Source organism: Pinus tabuliformis, chromosome 6, assembly GCF_031772625.1.
Source record: "Pinus tabuliformis cultivar Carrire ecotype Pingquan chromosome 6, CPIR1, whole genome shotgun sequence".
NCBI lineage: Eukaryota > Viridiplantae > Streptophyta > Pinopsida > Pinales > Pinaceae > Pinus > Pinus tabuliformis.
The window spans coordinates 1,964,386,400-1,964,404,611 of record NC_142292.1 but is presented as its reverse complement, the minus strand read 5'-3'; the positions used below and the strand labels follow the sequence as shown (position 1 = coordinate 1,964,404,611).

At 41.5% G+C, this 18,212-nt stretch overlaps 1 protein-coding gene across 1 annotated transcript; it reads left to right on the top strand.

Annotated features, from left to right (window-relative positions):
• The first annotated feature begins 3,050 nt into the window (after positions 1-3,050).
• Positions 3,051-9,026, top strand: LOC149267034 (F-box/kelch-repeat protein At5g15710-like). Its single transcript, XM_089431343.1, has 2 exons — positions 3,051-4,530; positions 8,391-9,026. The coding sequence occupies exon 1, from the start codon at positions 3,061-3,063 to the stop codon at positions 4,522-4,524; it is 1,464 nt and encodes a 487-aa protein (XP_089287469.1). The 5' UTR covers positions 3,051-3,060; the 3' UTR covers positions 4,525-4,530; positions 8,391-9,026.
• Positions 9,027-18,212: the final 9,186 nt, after the last annotated feature.

The following is an 18,212-nucleotide window of genomic DNA, read 5'->3' as shown; positions in this document are numbered from 1 at the left end:
GAGGAAAACGAACAAACAATACTGTGACAAACATCAATGCCACTGGAAAACGCCAAACGACAGAGGAACAAACATCTAAACAATACAGTAGCCGAACTTACCAAAGCGACACCAGACAGTCGAGGCATACAACCCGGACCTGGAACAACAGAACCACAACCAAACGTTTGCTATACAGTTAACCGAGCAGGCAGCAACCGCATTGTGTTTACACCGCAGACAATACAACAAATACAAAGGAAAAATCGCAGAGAGTGCAGAGCTAAACAACCAAGTAACAATAATAACCCAAAAGGCGCGAACAGGGTAAAACCCAAGCTGACTAGCTTTCCAGGATCTCGAGCAGGCAGACCACCACAGTACATGCCGTCCACTTGGAAGTCACGGGACCACGTGCCGCTCAATCTGCACCAAGAATCACAGCTTCACCCACGCCGTCTCGGCCCAAATGAAAACGAAGTCACATGGTGGTCGAAACCGACATTCACGGAAATTTCCATAAAACCCATGCAGCTAACAGAAACCCTGAATACTGTGACAAACATCAACGCTACTGGAAAACGCCAAACGAAAGAGGAACAAACATCTAAACAATACAGTAGCCAAACTTACCAAAGCGAAACCAGACATTCGAGGCACACAAGCCGGACCTGGAACAACAAAACCGTAACCAAACGTTTGCTATACAGTTAACCGCATTCTGTTTTCACCGCAGACAGTACAACAAACACAAAGCAAAAATCGCACAGACTGCAGAGCTAAACGACCAAGTAACAATAACAACCCAAACGCCGCGAACAGGGTAAAACCCAAGCCGAGTAACTTTGCAGGACATTTACGGAAATTTCCATAAAACCCATGCAGCTAACAGAAACCCTCAATACTGTGACAAACATCAATGCCACTGGAAAACGCCAAACGACAGAGGAACAAACATCTAAACAATACAGTAGCCGAACTTACCGAAGCGACAGCAGACACTCGAGCGATACAAGCCGGACCTGGAACAACAGAACCGCAACCAAACGTTTGCTACACAGTTAACCGCATTCTGTTTTCACCGCAGACAATACAACAGACAGAAAGGAAAAATCGCAGAGACTGCAGAGCTAAACAATAAACAACCAAGTAACAATAACAACCCAAACGCCGCGAACAGGGTAAAACCCAAAGCGACAGTACATGCCGTCCGCGTACGTGCGACAGGTGTCCGCCCATAAGACCACCACAGCGCATGCCGCCCGCGTGGGAGCCGCGCGACCACGTGGCCTCCACCTCGAACCACGCGAAGCCAACAATAAGACCCCAAAACCTTTCCTCGCCCAAAACCTTAGTTCGACTTAGGAAATTGCCTTAATATTTCGGAAAATCGGCAGTCACATGGTGGTCGAAACCGACATTCACGGAAATTTCCATAAAACCCATGCAGCTAACAGAAACCCTGAATACTGTGACAAACATCAACGCTACTGGAAAACGCCAAACGACAGAGGAACAAACATCTAAACAATATAGTAGCCGAACTTACCAAAGCGACACCAGACATTCGAGGCACACAAGTCGGACCTGGAACAACAAAACCGTAACCAAACGTTTGCTATACAGTTAACTGCATTCTGTTTTCACCGCAGACAGTACAACAAACACAAAGCAAAAATCGCACAGACTGCAGAGCTAAACGACCAAGTAACAATAACAACCCAAACGCCGCGAACAGGGTAAAACCCAAGCCGAGTAACTTTGCAGGACATTTACGGAAATTTCCATAAAACCCATAGAGCTAACAGAAACCCTCAATACTGTGACAAACATCAATGCCACTGGAAAACGCCAAACGACAGAGGAATAAACATCTAAACAATACAGTAGCCGAACTTATCGAAGCGACACCAGGCATTCGAGCGATACAAGCCGGACCTGGAACAACAGAACCACAACCAAACGTTTGCTACACAGTTAACCGCATTCTGTTTTCACCGCAGACAATACAACAGACAGAAAGGAAAAATCGCAGAGACTGCAGAGCTAAACAATAAACAGCCAAGTAACAACAAGTAACAATAACAACCCAAACGCCGCGAACAGGGTAAAACCCAAGGCGACAGTACATGCCGTCCGCGTACCTGCGACAGGTGTCCGCCCATAAGACCACCACAGTGCATGCCGTCCGCGTGGGAGCCGCGCGACCACGTGGCCTCCACCTCGAACCACGCGAAGCCAGCAATAAGACCCCAAAACCTTTCCTCGCCCAAAACCTTAGTCCGACTTAGGAAATTGCCTTAATATTTCGCAAAATTGGCTAGGTCAACGCGCGGTCAGCGATCTATCGATCACATATAGTCCCCGGAAGGGACTAATAACGTAACCTACAAAATTAATGATGATTTTATAAATAGGTAACGAAAAAATCAATTGTGACAAAATACTTTGAAAATTTGGATAGATGAGCTCACAAAAAATGATGATGCCCCCGGAGAATGGAATTCATTTCCCTAAGAAAATGTGAGTGTTCAAGTTTTAAACGGTCAAATTTAATAAAAAATGATCTGGTCAATTCAAAATAGGCTGTCTAATTATTTTATGTACTTTTAAAGTGTCAAATTTAATAAAAATTACACTGGTCAGTTCAAAATGGGTTGTACAATTATTTTATGTTTTGGGTGGGTTTTTTGTAGTGGAGGTTGTGAGTACACCGTGGATGAAACTCCCCATTGCAATTGCATTATGTCAATGTTAAAGTTCTAATTTTTTAAATTTCAAATAAAAATTGAACTGTGTATATTCAAAAGGAGTTGTCTATAACGCGACTTTTTGAAAGCCTTTCTGGCGGATTTTTCCGGTCGAAATCCGGCAAGAATTATTGGAATCGCAAGTTTGATAGCTAGTTTCTGCACAATGAAAGCGTCCCAGGGGTTTTTCAGGGTGCTGAATCCAAATATGTAGTGAAAAAACCATTTTAACTGCAAGAAATCAAGATTTGACCTCAATTTCTTCGCCGGATTCCGTCACCGGAATCTTCAAAAAGTCGCATTATAGACAACTCCTATTCAAAACGATATCATGTTTGTGGCTGTGATACCGCAGAACAAAAATGCAGATTTTTATAGGAATGTGGGCCAAAAACACTATGCAAAATTGTACGATGAACAAAACTTTGCCAACCCGCGGAGGCCCGATTCCTGCCGGAAAACGCCTATGATATTCGGCTGGGAAAATATGGTTTCGATGGTCCTTTATCTTACCATTATGCAGCTCATCATCTTCAAATCATTCATTCATTGGTCAGCTCAATCATTGAAATTGAAAATGGGGGAGGAGGGTACGTGGTCTGAATTGCCTGAACATCTGCGAGAGGAGGTTGTGGCGCGGGTGCCACTGGAATATTTGTGTGGATTTCGCCTGGTGTGCAAACAATGGCATGCCCTAATTTCATCCACCAAATTCATAACAACTAAATGGGCCGAGGCGTCTCCCAACAGGAAGCCATGGTTGGTTGTAGGTCCAGATGTCCAATACAGATTGCTAGCATACTGCTTCTTCACAAGGACATGGAAGAAGACCTCCGGGGTCTTCCTCTCCAATCTCCTGCAGCAATGCACTTCAAGGAATGCTAGAGTTTACTGTGGTGGATCGTCATCTGGCCTTTTCTTGGTGAATATCACTGATCCATCAACCGACTCCGAAGTCTTTACTGTGTGCAATCCTCTGACAAAAACCTCTTTAAAACTTGAACCCATGTCATCAATATGGTGCACTTTCCTCACAGGCATTGTGGGAGGAAAGGATCCGGACAGTCTTCTGACATACAAGGTGGTGGCGGTGGGGATGGGCAATTTGGGTCAGGGGAATCCACTTATAGTGGAAATCTACGATTCTGCTGATAAGGCATGGAGAGTTGCAGGGCACCTGCCGGGGGATGTGGTGATAAGGGGGAGGGGGGTGGTTTTCTGCCACGGTTCCTTCTACTTTTTGACCTTGAGGTCTGGGGGTTTCAGCATTATGGGTTTCAACATGGGAGAGGGGACTTTCATTTCCGGGCCATTCCTGCCTGAGATGGATAAATTCAAGAACCAGACTAGTCCTCAGTTGCTTACCTGTGGGTCGCGGATCCTTGTCACATGGGGCATACTCAAAGATGGGGGGAATCTTCGGGGGAAGATTTTACAGGAGGTGGCTATTTGGGAATTTGAGAAGGTGAATGTGGACTCGTCCTCCTCCTCTTCCTCATTATTCTCCTGGAAGGAGATTGCAAAGATGCCTTCATCCATGTGTGAGGATTTAAATAGGAATTTTCCTCTTCATCAAATTAATAGCCTTTCAAAGTGCGTAGCAGTGGGGGATTGTGTGTGCTTCATACTCTATAAAGTTACAGAGGTGATGGAGGTGGTGGTTTACAATTTAAGTGAAAAGCAATGGAGTTGGCTTCCCAGCTGTTCCTTAGGTGGCGACAACGCCATGGCTAGACAGGCAGCTTATGCCACTGTCATGGCTTTTGAACCGAGGCCTGACATCAAAGTCGAGTGAAGTCTGGTATATGTACCGTTGCCTTTTACATCTCTACTCAATTTAAACATCAGCACTATCTTGCTTAGATTTAGGCATTCTCTTGGCAAGTTTCTTGTCTTATAATAATCTTAGACTGTAAACAGAGGCCTGTAAGCACAACTTTCAATTAACACAACTGCAGGCCATCATTAAGATCAAATCACAATTTTAATCTGAATATATCAGGAGTAAATTGTCGACGTTCTTTTTAATATCTCAAATGGGGAACTGAACCTAGAAAATACATAGCTGATCACTGAAATGCAATGATTTTTCTAGATTGCCAAATTGGCGACAGAACACACATAGTTCTTGCAAAAGCAGGGTCTTCATTTCATGAGGGGAGATATTTTAATCAAGGGATAGTTAATCTCTTCTTCATCAGCTGGATGTTGGAGCTGTACTTTCTAAAGTTTTACCAATGTTTATTAGAGATCAATGTCAGCTAGCCAGCATAGGCAGATGTAAAAATTTGGGTCTACTTAGAACTTAGAAGTAGAATCCATGATGATCAACCCCATTAGTAGGTTTGAAACTCCGATTATCCAAAAATCTAATGTGATGGATCCGGAAGCAAATCAACAAAATTTAGATTGCAAGTGCCTCAAATCCAAATAGATTCCATGAAGCCACTGCTTAACTGCATTCACATAGCACATAATTGTGATTTGTTCCCTATTATTAGTATTTTGTCTTTTTTTAATCAGGAGAATCAGTAGACCTGCTGCCTGTTACCGAGGAAGCTTGGAGTCAAGTGAAAAGGACTTCCTTTTACTCCTGAGCCTAACACAACCACCCACAAGCCACACTAGGCAGGTTAACCATGTTTTGAACCTGGGTGGCTCCCGATATTGGTCAGCAAATGCTTTCCGATGTAGGACATCCCCATTTGCCTAGCGCGATAGGCTTCCCTATCATGAATTATTCGCCACTTCTGGTAATGCCATAACAACATTGCTTGGTAATAAACCTCATAGTGACATGCACTCTGGACTGTAGAAATCTGAGAGCCATGGAAAATCGAAGTCCTAAGCCTGTGTTAGATCTGTCACCAATCTCCGTGAAAGATAGGACATAATTATCATGTTCAAACAACCTTAAAGCTATGTTGTTATAGCCTGGTAGAAGATTTGATGTAATATCTTGAAATAATCTGCTCAAGTAATAATAAATAACGGTTCTGATCTCAATCATACGAAATCAGGCAATGGCATGCATTCCATGACAAAGGGAGTGGAAATTTTAAATCAATAATGCAGAGTAAATCTAACCAATATGCACGAGAAGCTAAATCACTTTTGCACTGCAGTAAATGATATTACAAACACCATATCTGTTGAATCATTGCACACATTGGTTGGCTTAAGCTTGTAAGTTATGGCAGCAATAGAATACATCAAACCTATAGGGATTGCAAAATGATGGATCATATGATTATAGGATGCTCCTTATAGTCTAATAAAATCCCTTAAGGATCTTTTGCTAATAATTAAATTATCCTTTTTCATTATATAACTACATTCAGTAAGTTTCATTTTCTCATGCCACTTTCAATTATTACTCCATTCAAGACCCTTGCAAATCGAACTCTTTGCTACAGCTATTTTCCCTTTTGATTGATTTATTTTCTCTCTTGTTCTCTATGGATTCTTTTTGACCATTTCCTTTTTGCCTTTCTTAGCAGCTTTGTTCATTATTTCAATAAATTCATTCTTTCGGACTGGACTATTGATCGTGTTCAGTTGAAGGGTTCTGTCTGCTGCTTTGATAAATTTGAATGGAGTGGTATGGAAACACTCCTTGCTGCAGAAGGGGCAACCAGGGCAGACCTATGAATGGGGTAGGAGAAATACCAAGTTGGTTTCTAATTCTTTTTTGAGTTGGACCTTACACACTCCCTTGTTCACTGCAGTAAATGATATTACTATCTGTTGAATCATTGCACACATTGGTTGGCTTAAGCTTGTAACTTATGGCAGCAATAGAATACATCAAACCTATAGGGATTGCAAAATGATGGATCATATGATTATAGGATGCTCCTTATAGTCTAATAAAATCCCTTAAGGATCTTTTGCTAATAATTAAATTATCCTTTTTCATTATATAACTACATTCAGTAAGTTTCATTTTCTCATGCCACTTTCAATTATTACTCCATTCAAGACCCTTGCAAATCGAACTCTTTGCTACAGCTATTTTCCCTTTTGATTGATTTATTTTCTCTCTTGTTCTCTATGGATTCTTTTTGACCATTTCCTTTTTGCCTTTCTTAGCAGCTTTGTTCATTATTTCAATAAATTCATTCCTTAGGCTGAGGAAATTGATCGGACTGGCCTATTGATCGTGTTCAGTTTAAGGGGTTCTGTCTGCTGCTTTGATAAATTTGAATGGAGTGGTATGGAAACGAGATAGACCTAAAATGGGCTGGTTACTCCTTGCTGCAGAAGGGGCAACCAGGGCAGACCTATGAATGGGGTAGGAGAAATACCAAGTTGGTTTCTAATTCTTTTTTGAGTTGGACTGGGGATATCTTACACACTCCCTTGTTCTCTAATTGCTGTAATTTCGTTTCCCTTCACCTCTTTTGATGGTTTCTTGACATTATTAATTTGCTTCATAAGTTCATTCTTTCTGTTTTTTTGAAAATTTCACTTGATTGCTATCTAGTATCGATCCTATGGTTTTCCCCATCCAGAAAATAGAGTTGTGAAGAAAAGAGTCATACATTGTATAAGTTAAGAAAAAGATAAAATAAGATAATTTTAGTAATACATAGAAACTTTATTTTTGCATTCTGATGTTAAAGACTCAAGATGTAGTTATTTTCCATTAACGATAGCTTAATTATTATGCTAAAGCTATAGCAACAGAAATGATTGTTTTGACTTTTAGGGTGAACATAGTTAGCATTCCCTCTTCAATTGCAGGGTTCCAGTAGTGACACTTCCTTGGACAGGTATTCTCATGTTGGAGGTGAGGCCATGCATTTTCCATCATGTATGAATTTGAGAGACATCTTCTCTTTTTACTGCCCCTTATTTCATCTCATCTATTGTTTCTCTCTATCTCGGGTTCTGATTTAAATCTGCTACTGTAAGTAACATCAGAAAATTACTCCCAGGCTTGTAGCCTAGAATAGTGATCACTGCAAAGTCATTTTTATGGTTGTTGAACACAATGAATAAAATGCATTTTATATCTTTAATATTTACCTAAATTTGCACATGTTCTTCGATCTCCTATACTGTTGTGCTGCAACCACATCCCTAAAATTCCTTCCTTCTAAAAAAAATAATTGTTGCACCACCATGCCTGAATTTTAAATCTAGCAACTGCTTTTGTACCTGCAATTGCACCTAACCACACTGATGTTACACGACTTTAGAATCTAGGCCTTTTCTTTGGCCTGCTTTAATGTCTTGTTGATGTCCTCAAAATAATTTGAGTTTTGAATTCGATGGAAAGGTCTCATTTGCAAGGGATCATTGGAGTTGCACCTGCTAATATGATATATGTCCAGTGCTATTTGTTCTTTTCTGGAGATAGTTGTAGTTGGGGCCATGTTCAGAGTCCAGCCTCAATTCTACTTGCTCTCATTTACTTCTGTTGCAAAATCTTTGGTTAGTTGTTTGTGCTATTCTTTTAGTTATTTAGCACAATGTTGCCTTCGGTCGTATTTCCAGTCATGAAGTAATTTTGCTTTCAAAATCTATAAAAGAATCTTAATTTTTAGACTTTAGTTATAGCTAAAATGCTAGAATTTACTTTAAGGTAATGAACGCTAGGTAGATTTATACTGTGTTGCTGGGCTGATGCTGACCCTTCAGTATGATGCCTTTCAGAGGTCCACACAGCAGAGAGGACTGTGTAATGATGGTGCAGCAGCCACAAACATAACTGTCCAGCAGCGTACTACCCCCTGTAGATCTGCCTCGGTTTCTGCTAGGGCATATATAGGCACAGCAGTGATGGCAGAGTTATGGTGCAGCAGTGAGTGGAGGCACATGAGCACTGGGTATCTAGGCTGAAGGGTTGCATGCTTGCGTAAGCATGCATGCACCAGCTTTAGTCCCCTCTCTATTTTAGTATGCTATTATATTTAGTACGGCACTTGCTCTGTTCTTATTTTACATTAAGTTCTGTTCTATTTATGTTTTTTTGTCAGAATTAGAGTTGGTTGTTTTTAGCAATAAGTCCCTTTATAATACAGTTCTGATATATTTGGAAAGTGCTTTCGATTGCACAGTTTCAAGGAATAAAGCTCAGAGCATGAATTTAGAATAAAGGGCACAGATCCCAAGAAGGATTGCATGCTTTTGGGGCATATTTCCTCCTTTCGTGTGAGTTTTCATACAGGCTTGGCAATAGGGAAAAGTTAGGTCAATTTGATCGTAATCCATGACCCTCTGTTTTAGTTATACAAAGAGCTTTGTTTTTTTCTTTCTTGAATTTAATTTAAAATAAGTGGTTAAGTGGTATTGTGAGTTTCCTGTAGCAGATTTCTTTCCCAGAATTAATGAGAAAGCAGTAGCAAGTTTTACTACCCATTTAGCTTTAGCTGATCAGACTTTTTCATTATGATGTATTTCAGTTTTAGGCTATTTTGAGAGAAGGTTAAAACTTTATATTTCTAGCTGCTAGGGTTTTTATCCAAGTGCAGTAGATTGTTACTATGAACTGAAAATTTTAACACTCATGTGTAAGGACCAGCATATGTTGACGCATATATTCACTATATCTGCAAACCACATTTGTGTGATTATTTTGTTTGAGATGTTGGAAATTTTTTTATTGAATTATTTTGAAAAGATGTTATTTGTTTGTTATAAGTATGAATATTTATTGTTTTGTCACTACTAAGTTAGAAGATCAAAATTATTTTTCTACGGTTTCTAGTTCAAAAAAGAAAATAAATATTTCAAATATAAGAACAAATCCCGGCCATCAGTGTGTTAGACAAGACCTAAAACACATTCCTATGAAAGAATATGTAAAAACCTGCAAATAGTTTAAAGGATGGAAAGCACATTCTCCTGGAATGCCTAGTCATCCAATTTTCAAAACATTTGTAATAAAATCAAACTCTATAGTTTGTTTGGAGAATGGAAAGCACATTCTCCTGAAATGCCTAGTCATCCAATTTTCAAAACATTTGTAATAATAGTCATCCAATTTTCAAAACATCTGTAATAAAATCAAACTCTATAGTTTGTTAATTCATAAAAATAGGAAAGGAATTCGGAAATTTAATTTTGATGTCATCCATGTTGGTATTCAAAGTCTATATAAAACATTCACAACAGAGAATAATAACATAAATAAGAATAACCCATGAACTTTTATGCGGTAAAACCCTTATAGTTTATCAAAAAATGATCCACGGGGAATGTATTTTCTTGATCAAGAAAAAATTTACAATTACGGTTACAACCCGTTCAACTTTCGGGCTTAGATATATTGAAGTAGGCACTGTTACATTTGATATGAAAACTATCACCGGCTCGGTAAAACCAACTCTGTTAGAGTAACCACAAAATACACTTCAGTAAATTTAGGCTTTTACATTTCTCTTTTAATTAAGGTTGTCAACACTGTTAGAGTAACCACAAAATTTACTTCAGTAAATTTAGGCTTTTACATTTCTCTTTTAATTAAGGTTGTCAATTCACTGTCATCTTTTGTATATTATTTTTAGAAAATAAGGTTCATCTTTGTTTCTTCAGCTTGTTTATAAGAGGAATGCTCATTTTTGCTGGTAAAATAAAATAAGCTGTTTTTATCTTGACAGAGGATGAACTGTTTTCATTCTGACCACATTATTTTATATTGCTAGAGGAATAGGTAAGTGGGCTGGAATGCGAGAGGCGACTATGGCGGAACCCTAACTAGGGTTTGATACTGAACCACTGTCCATGGCGGTTTGCAGGCTTGGAGCTCGGTTTTTGGGCGACCGGTCGGCTTGAACTGCGGCAGTCTCATCGGTATTCTTGGGGTTTTGTTCTTTTCTGCGGTCCCCCCTGGGATATACCTGCCACTCTGACTTCTCCAGCTTTCTTGCGGTATAGCCCCCCGATCGAGCCCCGTTTTCGACTTCCAACCGACATGATAATGGGTGATGAGGAGTTGGTCGATTATGAGGCGGACCCCATGCCGCATCAGGATATCTGGGCTCACACTAGGCGGACTCCGATGTTACCGCGGAGCGTTGCGCTGGGGTTAGTGACAGGTGCACAGTCACTGCAACCACACTTGTCCTCTACCGGTAAAAACAAGGCTCCGGTTATCACTCCCGCGGACTCCTCGCCCCTTGACTGTCCTCCCCTCTCCCCTGCGACGGCACAACTCTTGGGCTCATGCTTTCTAAGCTCGCCTTTCCTTGACGCCCCGCTGCAGCACCATATCCGCCCTGTTTTACCCCCGCCCCCTCCGCCTCCGCCCCCATCGAGCTCTCATTCTCCATCCGTTTCATTTATGCCGCTGGCTTATCAGCCCTCCACCCACCCCTCTGTTTCCCTTCTCCCGGGCACCAGCTACAGTACCCCACACACACCGATTCGATCCGGGTGCTTCACTACCCCGCCTCTTCCAGTGCGTTCTGCTGCATCTGCCCAACACAGCTCCTCTGACCCGTGCCGCAATCTACTGAAGGGGACCCCTTTTGGTAAACGCTCTGAGAAGGTGACTAAAGGACGCTGCCTCCGGGCCATTGATCCTGATTTCAACATCAACTTTGGGCCTGAAGCTCCACTTCCGGATGTTATGGACGCCGCTCGTAAGGTGCTGGTGGGCAGAGTTCGGGGCCGAACATACTCTGCGGAGCGTCTCAAGCTTTGGGTGGAAGAGATTTGGGGGTCTTTCTTTAAAGAACTTCCAGAGATTATGGTACTTACAAGAGGCTGGTTTGCCTTGCATTTCCTACGGCCGGAATACACTCAATGGGTACTTACCCAATATTGGCACATCGAGCTCGCCCCGGTCTTGCTCAAGAGATGGGATCCCCTATTTGACCCGGAACGAGAACAACTGGGGGCTGGCCCCATTTGGGTTCGCCTTCCTGGGCTGCCATGGCAATTCTGGAATCTGTATACCTTCAAAACCATTGGGGACACTCTTGGCACATATCTGGAGCATGACAGGTCGTATGAGAAAACGGGTATAAGGACAATGGCTCGAATTCTTGTCCATTTGGATACTAGGCCTGGATTGGTGGAAAAGATCACCCTGCACCACAGTCATGTTTCCCGCAAACAGCCCCTTGATTATGAAGGCGTACCATTCCGCTGTCGTAGGTGCCACAAAATTGGTCACCTCTACAAGCACTGCCCACTGAATTCGGGGGTGACTTGAATTCGGGGGTGACTTCAGAGGACACCAACGGACCTCGTCAACAGCCCACTGTGGATCAAAATGCCGGAGATAATATTCCTATGGAGGATGCACAGCTTCAACAGGAGACCCCAACCAAGAAGAAGGGGGACAACGCATCCATGAATGCTCGTCGGAAGGCCTCGGCTGCTCCAGGACCGCCGCGGACCCGCTCAAAGACCGCTGTGGCTGCTACTAAACCGGCGGAGGCTGCACCTTCTCGACCGGGTAATGATTCCACCCCCATTTTCTCTCATTCTTTCTCTATTGATATGCAATCAATTGTAAGTTCTTCTATACAAGCTCCCCTCACTGAGAATATGTCCCTCCCCTCCATTCTTTGCACCATCGCCCCACCTCCTCCCACCATCTCTACCACTCTCCCCTCGCACAATCTGACCCTGGGTTGCACTGACTCTCCATCCTCGCCGGGTGAGTCCGGATCTCATCATTATCACCTGAGATCTCGTGCTCGGACTCGAATTTTAGGTCTGGGTTCATCCCCTGGACGCCACCGTAAACAGAAGCGTGGCAGACCCTCACAAATCTCTTCAGCAAAGCTAAATGCTGTTGCTGATGTCGCCATGGGGCGACAGGTTACTATTGAACGGGCACTTAGAGCTATTGAGCCCATGACCTGTGGTGACCCATGATCTGGCTCTCCTTCAATTGCAGGGGACTAGCCAACCCCAAAAAACGATTGGCTCTGAAAAGACTCCTTCATGAATCTAGATGTGACATTATTTTTCTACAAGAAACTCTGTGCACATCTGAGGTGGCGGTGAAGTGTTTGCAAGCCCTGCTTCCTGGATGGATTCTCCATGGACTGGATGCGTGTGGGCGATCTGGAGGATTACTTATTGGTATCAACCCAAGGAAATGTAGGTCTCTCTCTGCATGGGGGGGCAGAGGTTTCCTCGGTATGGATATTTTAATAGGTGACCTGGGTTTTCCGATTAGAATTATCAATATTTATGGACCTAACCAGGACCGGCTACCCTACTGGCAAGATTTCCTTATTGGTGACCACATCACACAGAATACAGTGATCGGGGGGGATTTTAATTTCTCACTGGGTGTTGGCGAATCCTGGGGACATAATGCCCAGTGTGACCCTATTGCGGATCAAATGCAACTGCTCCTCGACTCACACCATCTTGTGGATATACCAATGAATAAGAAGCAACCTACTTGGCACAATCAGCGCACTGGTGAGGCTGCCCTGGGGAGGCGACTGGACAGGTTTATGATGCATGAGGATCTAATACAGATTTGCCCCTTATACAGACAATGGGTCGGCTCCGGGGGGCTATCTGATCACCAACCGATTCTCCTTCAGATTGGTGACAATAATTCTAAGCCGCGGTCTCCCTTCAAGTTTTTTGCCGGTTTTCTCCAAGAACCGGATTATATCAAGATGGTCACCGACTTCTGGACCTCTATGCCCCCACTGCGGGACCAGAGGAAAGCGCTTGACTTCTGTGAGAGACTCAAAAGGCTCAAAGTACTAACTGAGAACTGGGCGAAATCCAAGAGGCACAGAGATGAGCAGACTCTGAAAGATACTGAAGATCAGATAGCTACAATGACTGATGAGAAAGGGACTGGTTACCATACTGACGATTCCAAAGCATTACTAAATCAACTGCTTGGGCAAAAAGCAAAAATCTTACAAGAAAAGGAGGAGCATTGGAGACTTAAAAGCAGAGCCATTTGGCTCAAAGCAGGGGATTGTAACACTAAATACTTTCATAATCTAGCCAATGGCAGGAAGGCATCAAACACAATTTGGAGACTACCAAGGGAACCAGACGGATGGGCCACTACACACCAGCAACTGGCTAGCATGGGAGTTACACACTTCAAGGGTCTCTTCACGGCACCTAATGATGTAAATCTACCAGATATCATTAGACTTGCAGAAAAGTTCCCTCGATTTGTTGGACAGGATGATATTGAAGACCTTACAAATCCAGTCACTACACAGGAGCTGGAAAGTACTCTTAAATGGTTTAAGAAAGACAAGAGTCCGGGACCAGATGGCTGGCCTGTGGAATTCTACCTGGCTTTTTATGATCTGCTGGGGGAGGACCTATTAGCTGTTGTTGAGGAGAGCAGGATCTCGGGGCACATCCATCCGCCTATGAATCAGACTTTCATTGCCTTGATCCCCAAATCCGATGACCCCTCATCCTTCAATGATTTTCGCCCTATCTCTCTCTGTAATTGTCTCTACAAAATCATTGCCAAGATTATAGCCAACCGTATTAAACCGATCCTATCCTCTCATATATCTGCTGAACAATTTGCTTTCCTACAAGATCGCCACATCCAAGAAGCCATTGGCACTGCCCAGGAAGCTTTACATTCCATCAAGCTGAAAAACCTCAAAGGGGTATCCTTAAAGATAGACCTTGCCAAGGCTTTCGACAAGGTCAACTGGCTATATCTTAAAATGATCCTTATCCATCTGGGCTTCCCTCAGCTGTTTATAAATTGGATTATGGGGTGTATAACTTCAGTCTCCTTTGCCATACTCATAAATGGCGCAGCCTCAGATCGCTTCTACATCAACAGGGGTATCAGGCAAGGCTGCCCTCTCTCCCCTCTCCTATTTCTTATTGTGATGGAAGGTTTGAGTAGGCTTATCGAGGATGCAAGAAGGAATGGGGAGCTAAGTGGCCTCAAAATTACTGAACAATTTACCCTTACTCACTTATTGTTCGTAGATGACATACTTATCTTTCTCAATGGTAGTGTTCGAGATAGCACTGCTTTATATAATATCCTCCTTCTTTTTTGTAAAGCTACGGGAATGGAAATCAACAGGGACAAATCCACCAGATCATTGATGAGATGTACACAACAGGAAACTCGATTGGCTTTGCAATTCTTTCCCTTCCTGGAAAATAATCTGCTGGATGGTATCAAATATCTTGGATTCAGATTAAGGCCGGATGGATATAAATCGGAGCACTGGATGTGGCTTATAAACAAAATCGAAAAAAGGATCACCTGCTGGCACCACCGCTTACTGTCAAAAGCTGGCAGGTTACAGCTGATCAAATCAGTTCTTGAGGCCACACCAGTTTATTGGATGTCCCTCACTTGGATCCCGAAAGGCATTCTACAAAGAATACAGCAAATATGTAACAGGTTCCTGTGGAATGGTAATAAAAAGGGAAAGATATTTGCTTGGACAAGATGGTCCCTTGTCTCCATGCCAAAGAAATGGGGTGGGTGGGGACTCAAATCCCTCTCAGAATTTGCACAAGCTCTAACAGCAAAACAGGGCTGGTCACTACTCAAGATGGACAGTTTATGGGCCGAAGTTATACATAAAAAATACATTTGGCCTTCCAATATCACAGATTGGTTCCGCAGACCATCATGGAACTACCAGGGCGTATCTGCAATCTGGAGAGCCACTCTAAAAGCTCTGCCCCTCATCAAGGATAATCTATTATGGAAAATAGGTAATGGGGCCCAAGTCCGTATAGGGTTAGACCCTTGGCCTGGGTCAGGGAATGCTCACCTTCTGCCGGAAGACCTGATCCGACATCTCAACAATAGGGGCATCAAATATCTAGCACAGGTTGGCGACCCACATCGATCTACCATTTTCACTCAGGCTTGGGTAACGGATCAACAGTGGCTTTTGACTGAAGAATGGACTGAACAATGGCATAGATACATACAGGCTCTCACTGAAACACATATCAAGCTACATGAGCAGGATGATGAACTTATTTGGGCACCTGCAAAATCTGGAATATATGCTCCAAAGCTTGGCTACCTAAAGATCATTGAGGCCAAGAAGCCTGACATTCTCAAAAACTGGTGGTCGGATATCTGGCAGCTACAAGCACAGCCCAGGACCAGACTTCTAATGTGGAACATTCTGGCGAATAAATTACCAACCGGGGACAACCTCAAAAATCGGGCTTTTGCTGGACCTACCTGGTGTGTACTCTGCAGAAAGGAGGAGGAAACTACGTCTCACCTATTCCTCACTTGCGAAGTCACCTTAAACATTTGGCAGCAAGTCAAACAGTCCCTCAATATCACCACTGCCTGGCACGCAGTTGATATCCCTTCAGCCTGGGCGCATTGGTGGACCGCTGTGATCTCGGAAAAGGCAAGAAATCTACCGCTTGTGGTTTCATGGTTCATCTGGAACAAGCGCAACGACATCATTTTTGAGGAAGGCAGGGTTAACTGGCAGCTCCTTCCGCCCTCCATTTGCGCAGCCTACACAGAAATACCATATGAAAATAAAACTAATCCTCCCAGGCATATCACCCCTGAAATTATTAACAGGGATATGCCTTGGGCATATTTCGATGGGGCCGCATCGGCTCAAGGATGTGGAGGGGGTATACTATTTCACTTTACAGATACTCATTATTACCATCTGAGATTGGGACTCGGCTTGGGTACCAACAATCATGCTGAGCTTATCACACTGAGACATCTGCTATATTTTGCACTATCTAAAAATTGTCGACATGTACAAATTTTTGGGGACTCAAAGATAGTGATTGATTGGGCAAATAATAAATCTATCTGTCATACATATTCTTTGAAACACATCTTGGAAGAAATTGTTTTTCTCAAAACACATTTTGACCGGATCACTGTTTCTCATATCTACAGGGAAAGAAATACAACTGCTGACCGGCTCTCGAAAGAAGCGGCGGATCGGCCTCTAGGTGATTGGATGATCGAAGAATACAGCCCAGAGGGGATGCACAGGTTCTACCACCGTCCATACATGGATGGCTTTCAAATTGGGGACATCCCCCCCATCTGAAAATTTTGAACTACATGTCAATTTTTGTATATATCTGCATGGCTCTGATCATTGCTATTTTGTTAGTACTTGGCTGGAGGTTTATACACCTCAAAACTCTGCACTATTTTGAACTTATTATGTATAACTGTTTATTATTTTTGTTATGGATACAGCCCCATCGTATCCATAGTGACACCTACAGGACAACTTTATGTATATATTACTGAACAGTGGCATCGCCACACTACAGCATATGCCTTGGCATCAACAGCATGTAATCTCTATCATCTACTTCTTAATAGAAATTACGAACTCTATTTTCCTCGGAAAAAAGGTAAGTGGGCTTGTCTAGTACTTTTTTTACTTGGGATGATTTAGATCACTATCATTATTCTTAGGTAAGTCTGCATTGCCCCCAATATAGGGTTAGACATTCCGACGATTTAAACATGGGGTGTTGTACTCGCATTTATTTTATATTTTCATGGGCTTGCACTTTAGCCATATGCACCCAAAGAAAGTTGATGAAGAAAAACACTTTCTTACATTGTTGAAAATGAAAAACCCTCTCTTTTGAATTGTTAAAAATGAAAAACATTTTCTTTTTATATGGTTTAGCATATACACATTTTTTTTTCAAAATATTTATCACTCTACCAATTTTATTAACCTTTTAAATCAACTAATTTAATATGAACTTGGAATGTTTCTTTTAATATTTTTTAAACATAAAAATAAAATTATATAAAGTTCCAAATAATATCTTATCAGTTTGATATATCATCCTGATTGGGGTGAAGAATTGAACCGGTGGCTTCACATCAAGGAGTGGCTTAATAGAACCAGATGACCATTTATTCAAGACCCCGTGGATCAAACTTAAATACATCTTAATGGAACAAAATTTATCCAATTTTATTTAAATATTTATTTCAAAATTTTAGTATTGTTATTATTATATTAAATTATAATTATATTATTAGTCAAAAAATTATATAATTAAATACATCTTAATCGAACAAAATTTATCCAATTTTATTTAATTTTTTTTGTTATTATTATATTAAATTATAATTATATTATTCAAAAAATTATATAATTAAATATTTTATTTTTGTTAGCACTATCAAGGTACTCCTTGCGATAGGTCACTGGTTCAAATCCCTCGTGGGTGATTACCTACCAAAAAAAAATCCTATTTTTGTTTAAATAAAATATTTATATAAAAATAGTAATAATATTTTTTTTTTCTTAATTAACTAAATAAACTTCATAGAACTAATCACCATTCTACTACTTAAATATGACATTTCATAATAATAATAATAATAATTCTTAAATATGAATTCATAATTTTTTTTTTTAATAACTTCATGTTACAATGTATCAGAAAATATTTTTTTTTTTAATTATTTCAGGTTCGGACAATGTATCCCAATGCATTGAACATTTGTTTTATTATAACTGCTACAACAATGTATAATGTATTCAGTTTTGCATTGAC

What these genes read in the sequence shown, in the direction of transcription:
- LOC149267034 (XM_089431343.1), top strand. Translation starts at nt 3,061, where the DNA reads ATGTTTGTGGCTGTGATACCGCAGAACAAAAATGCAGATTTTTATAGG.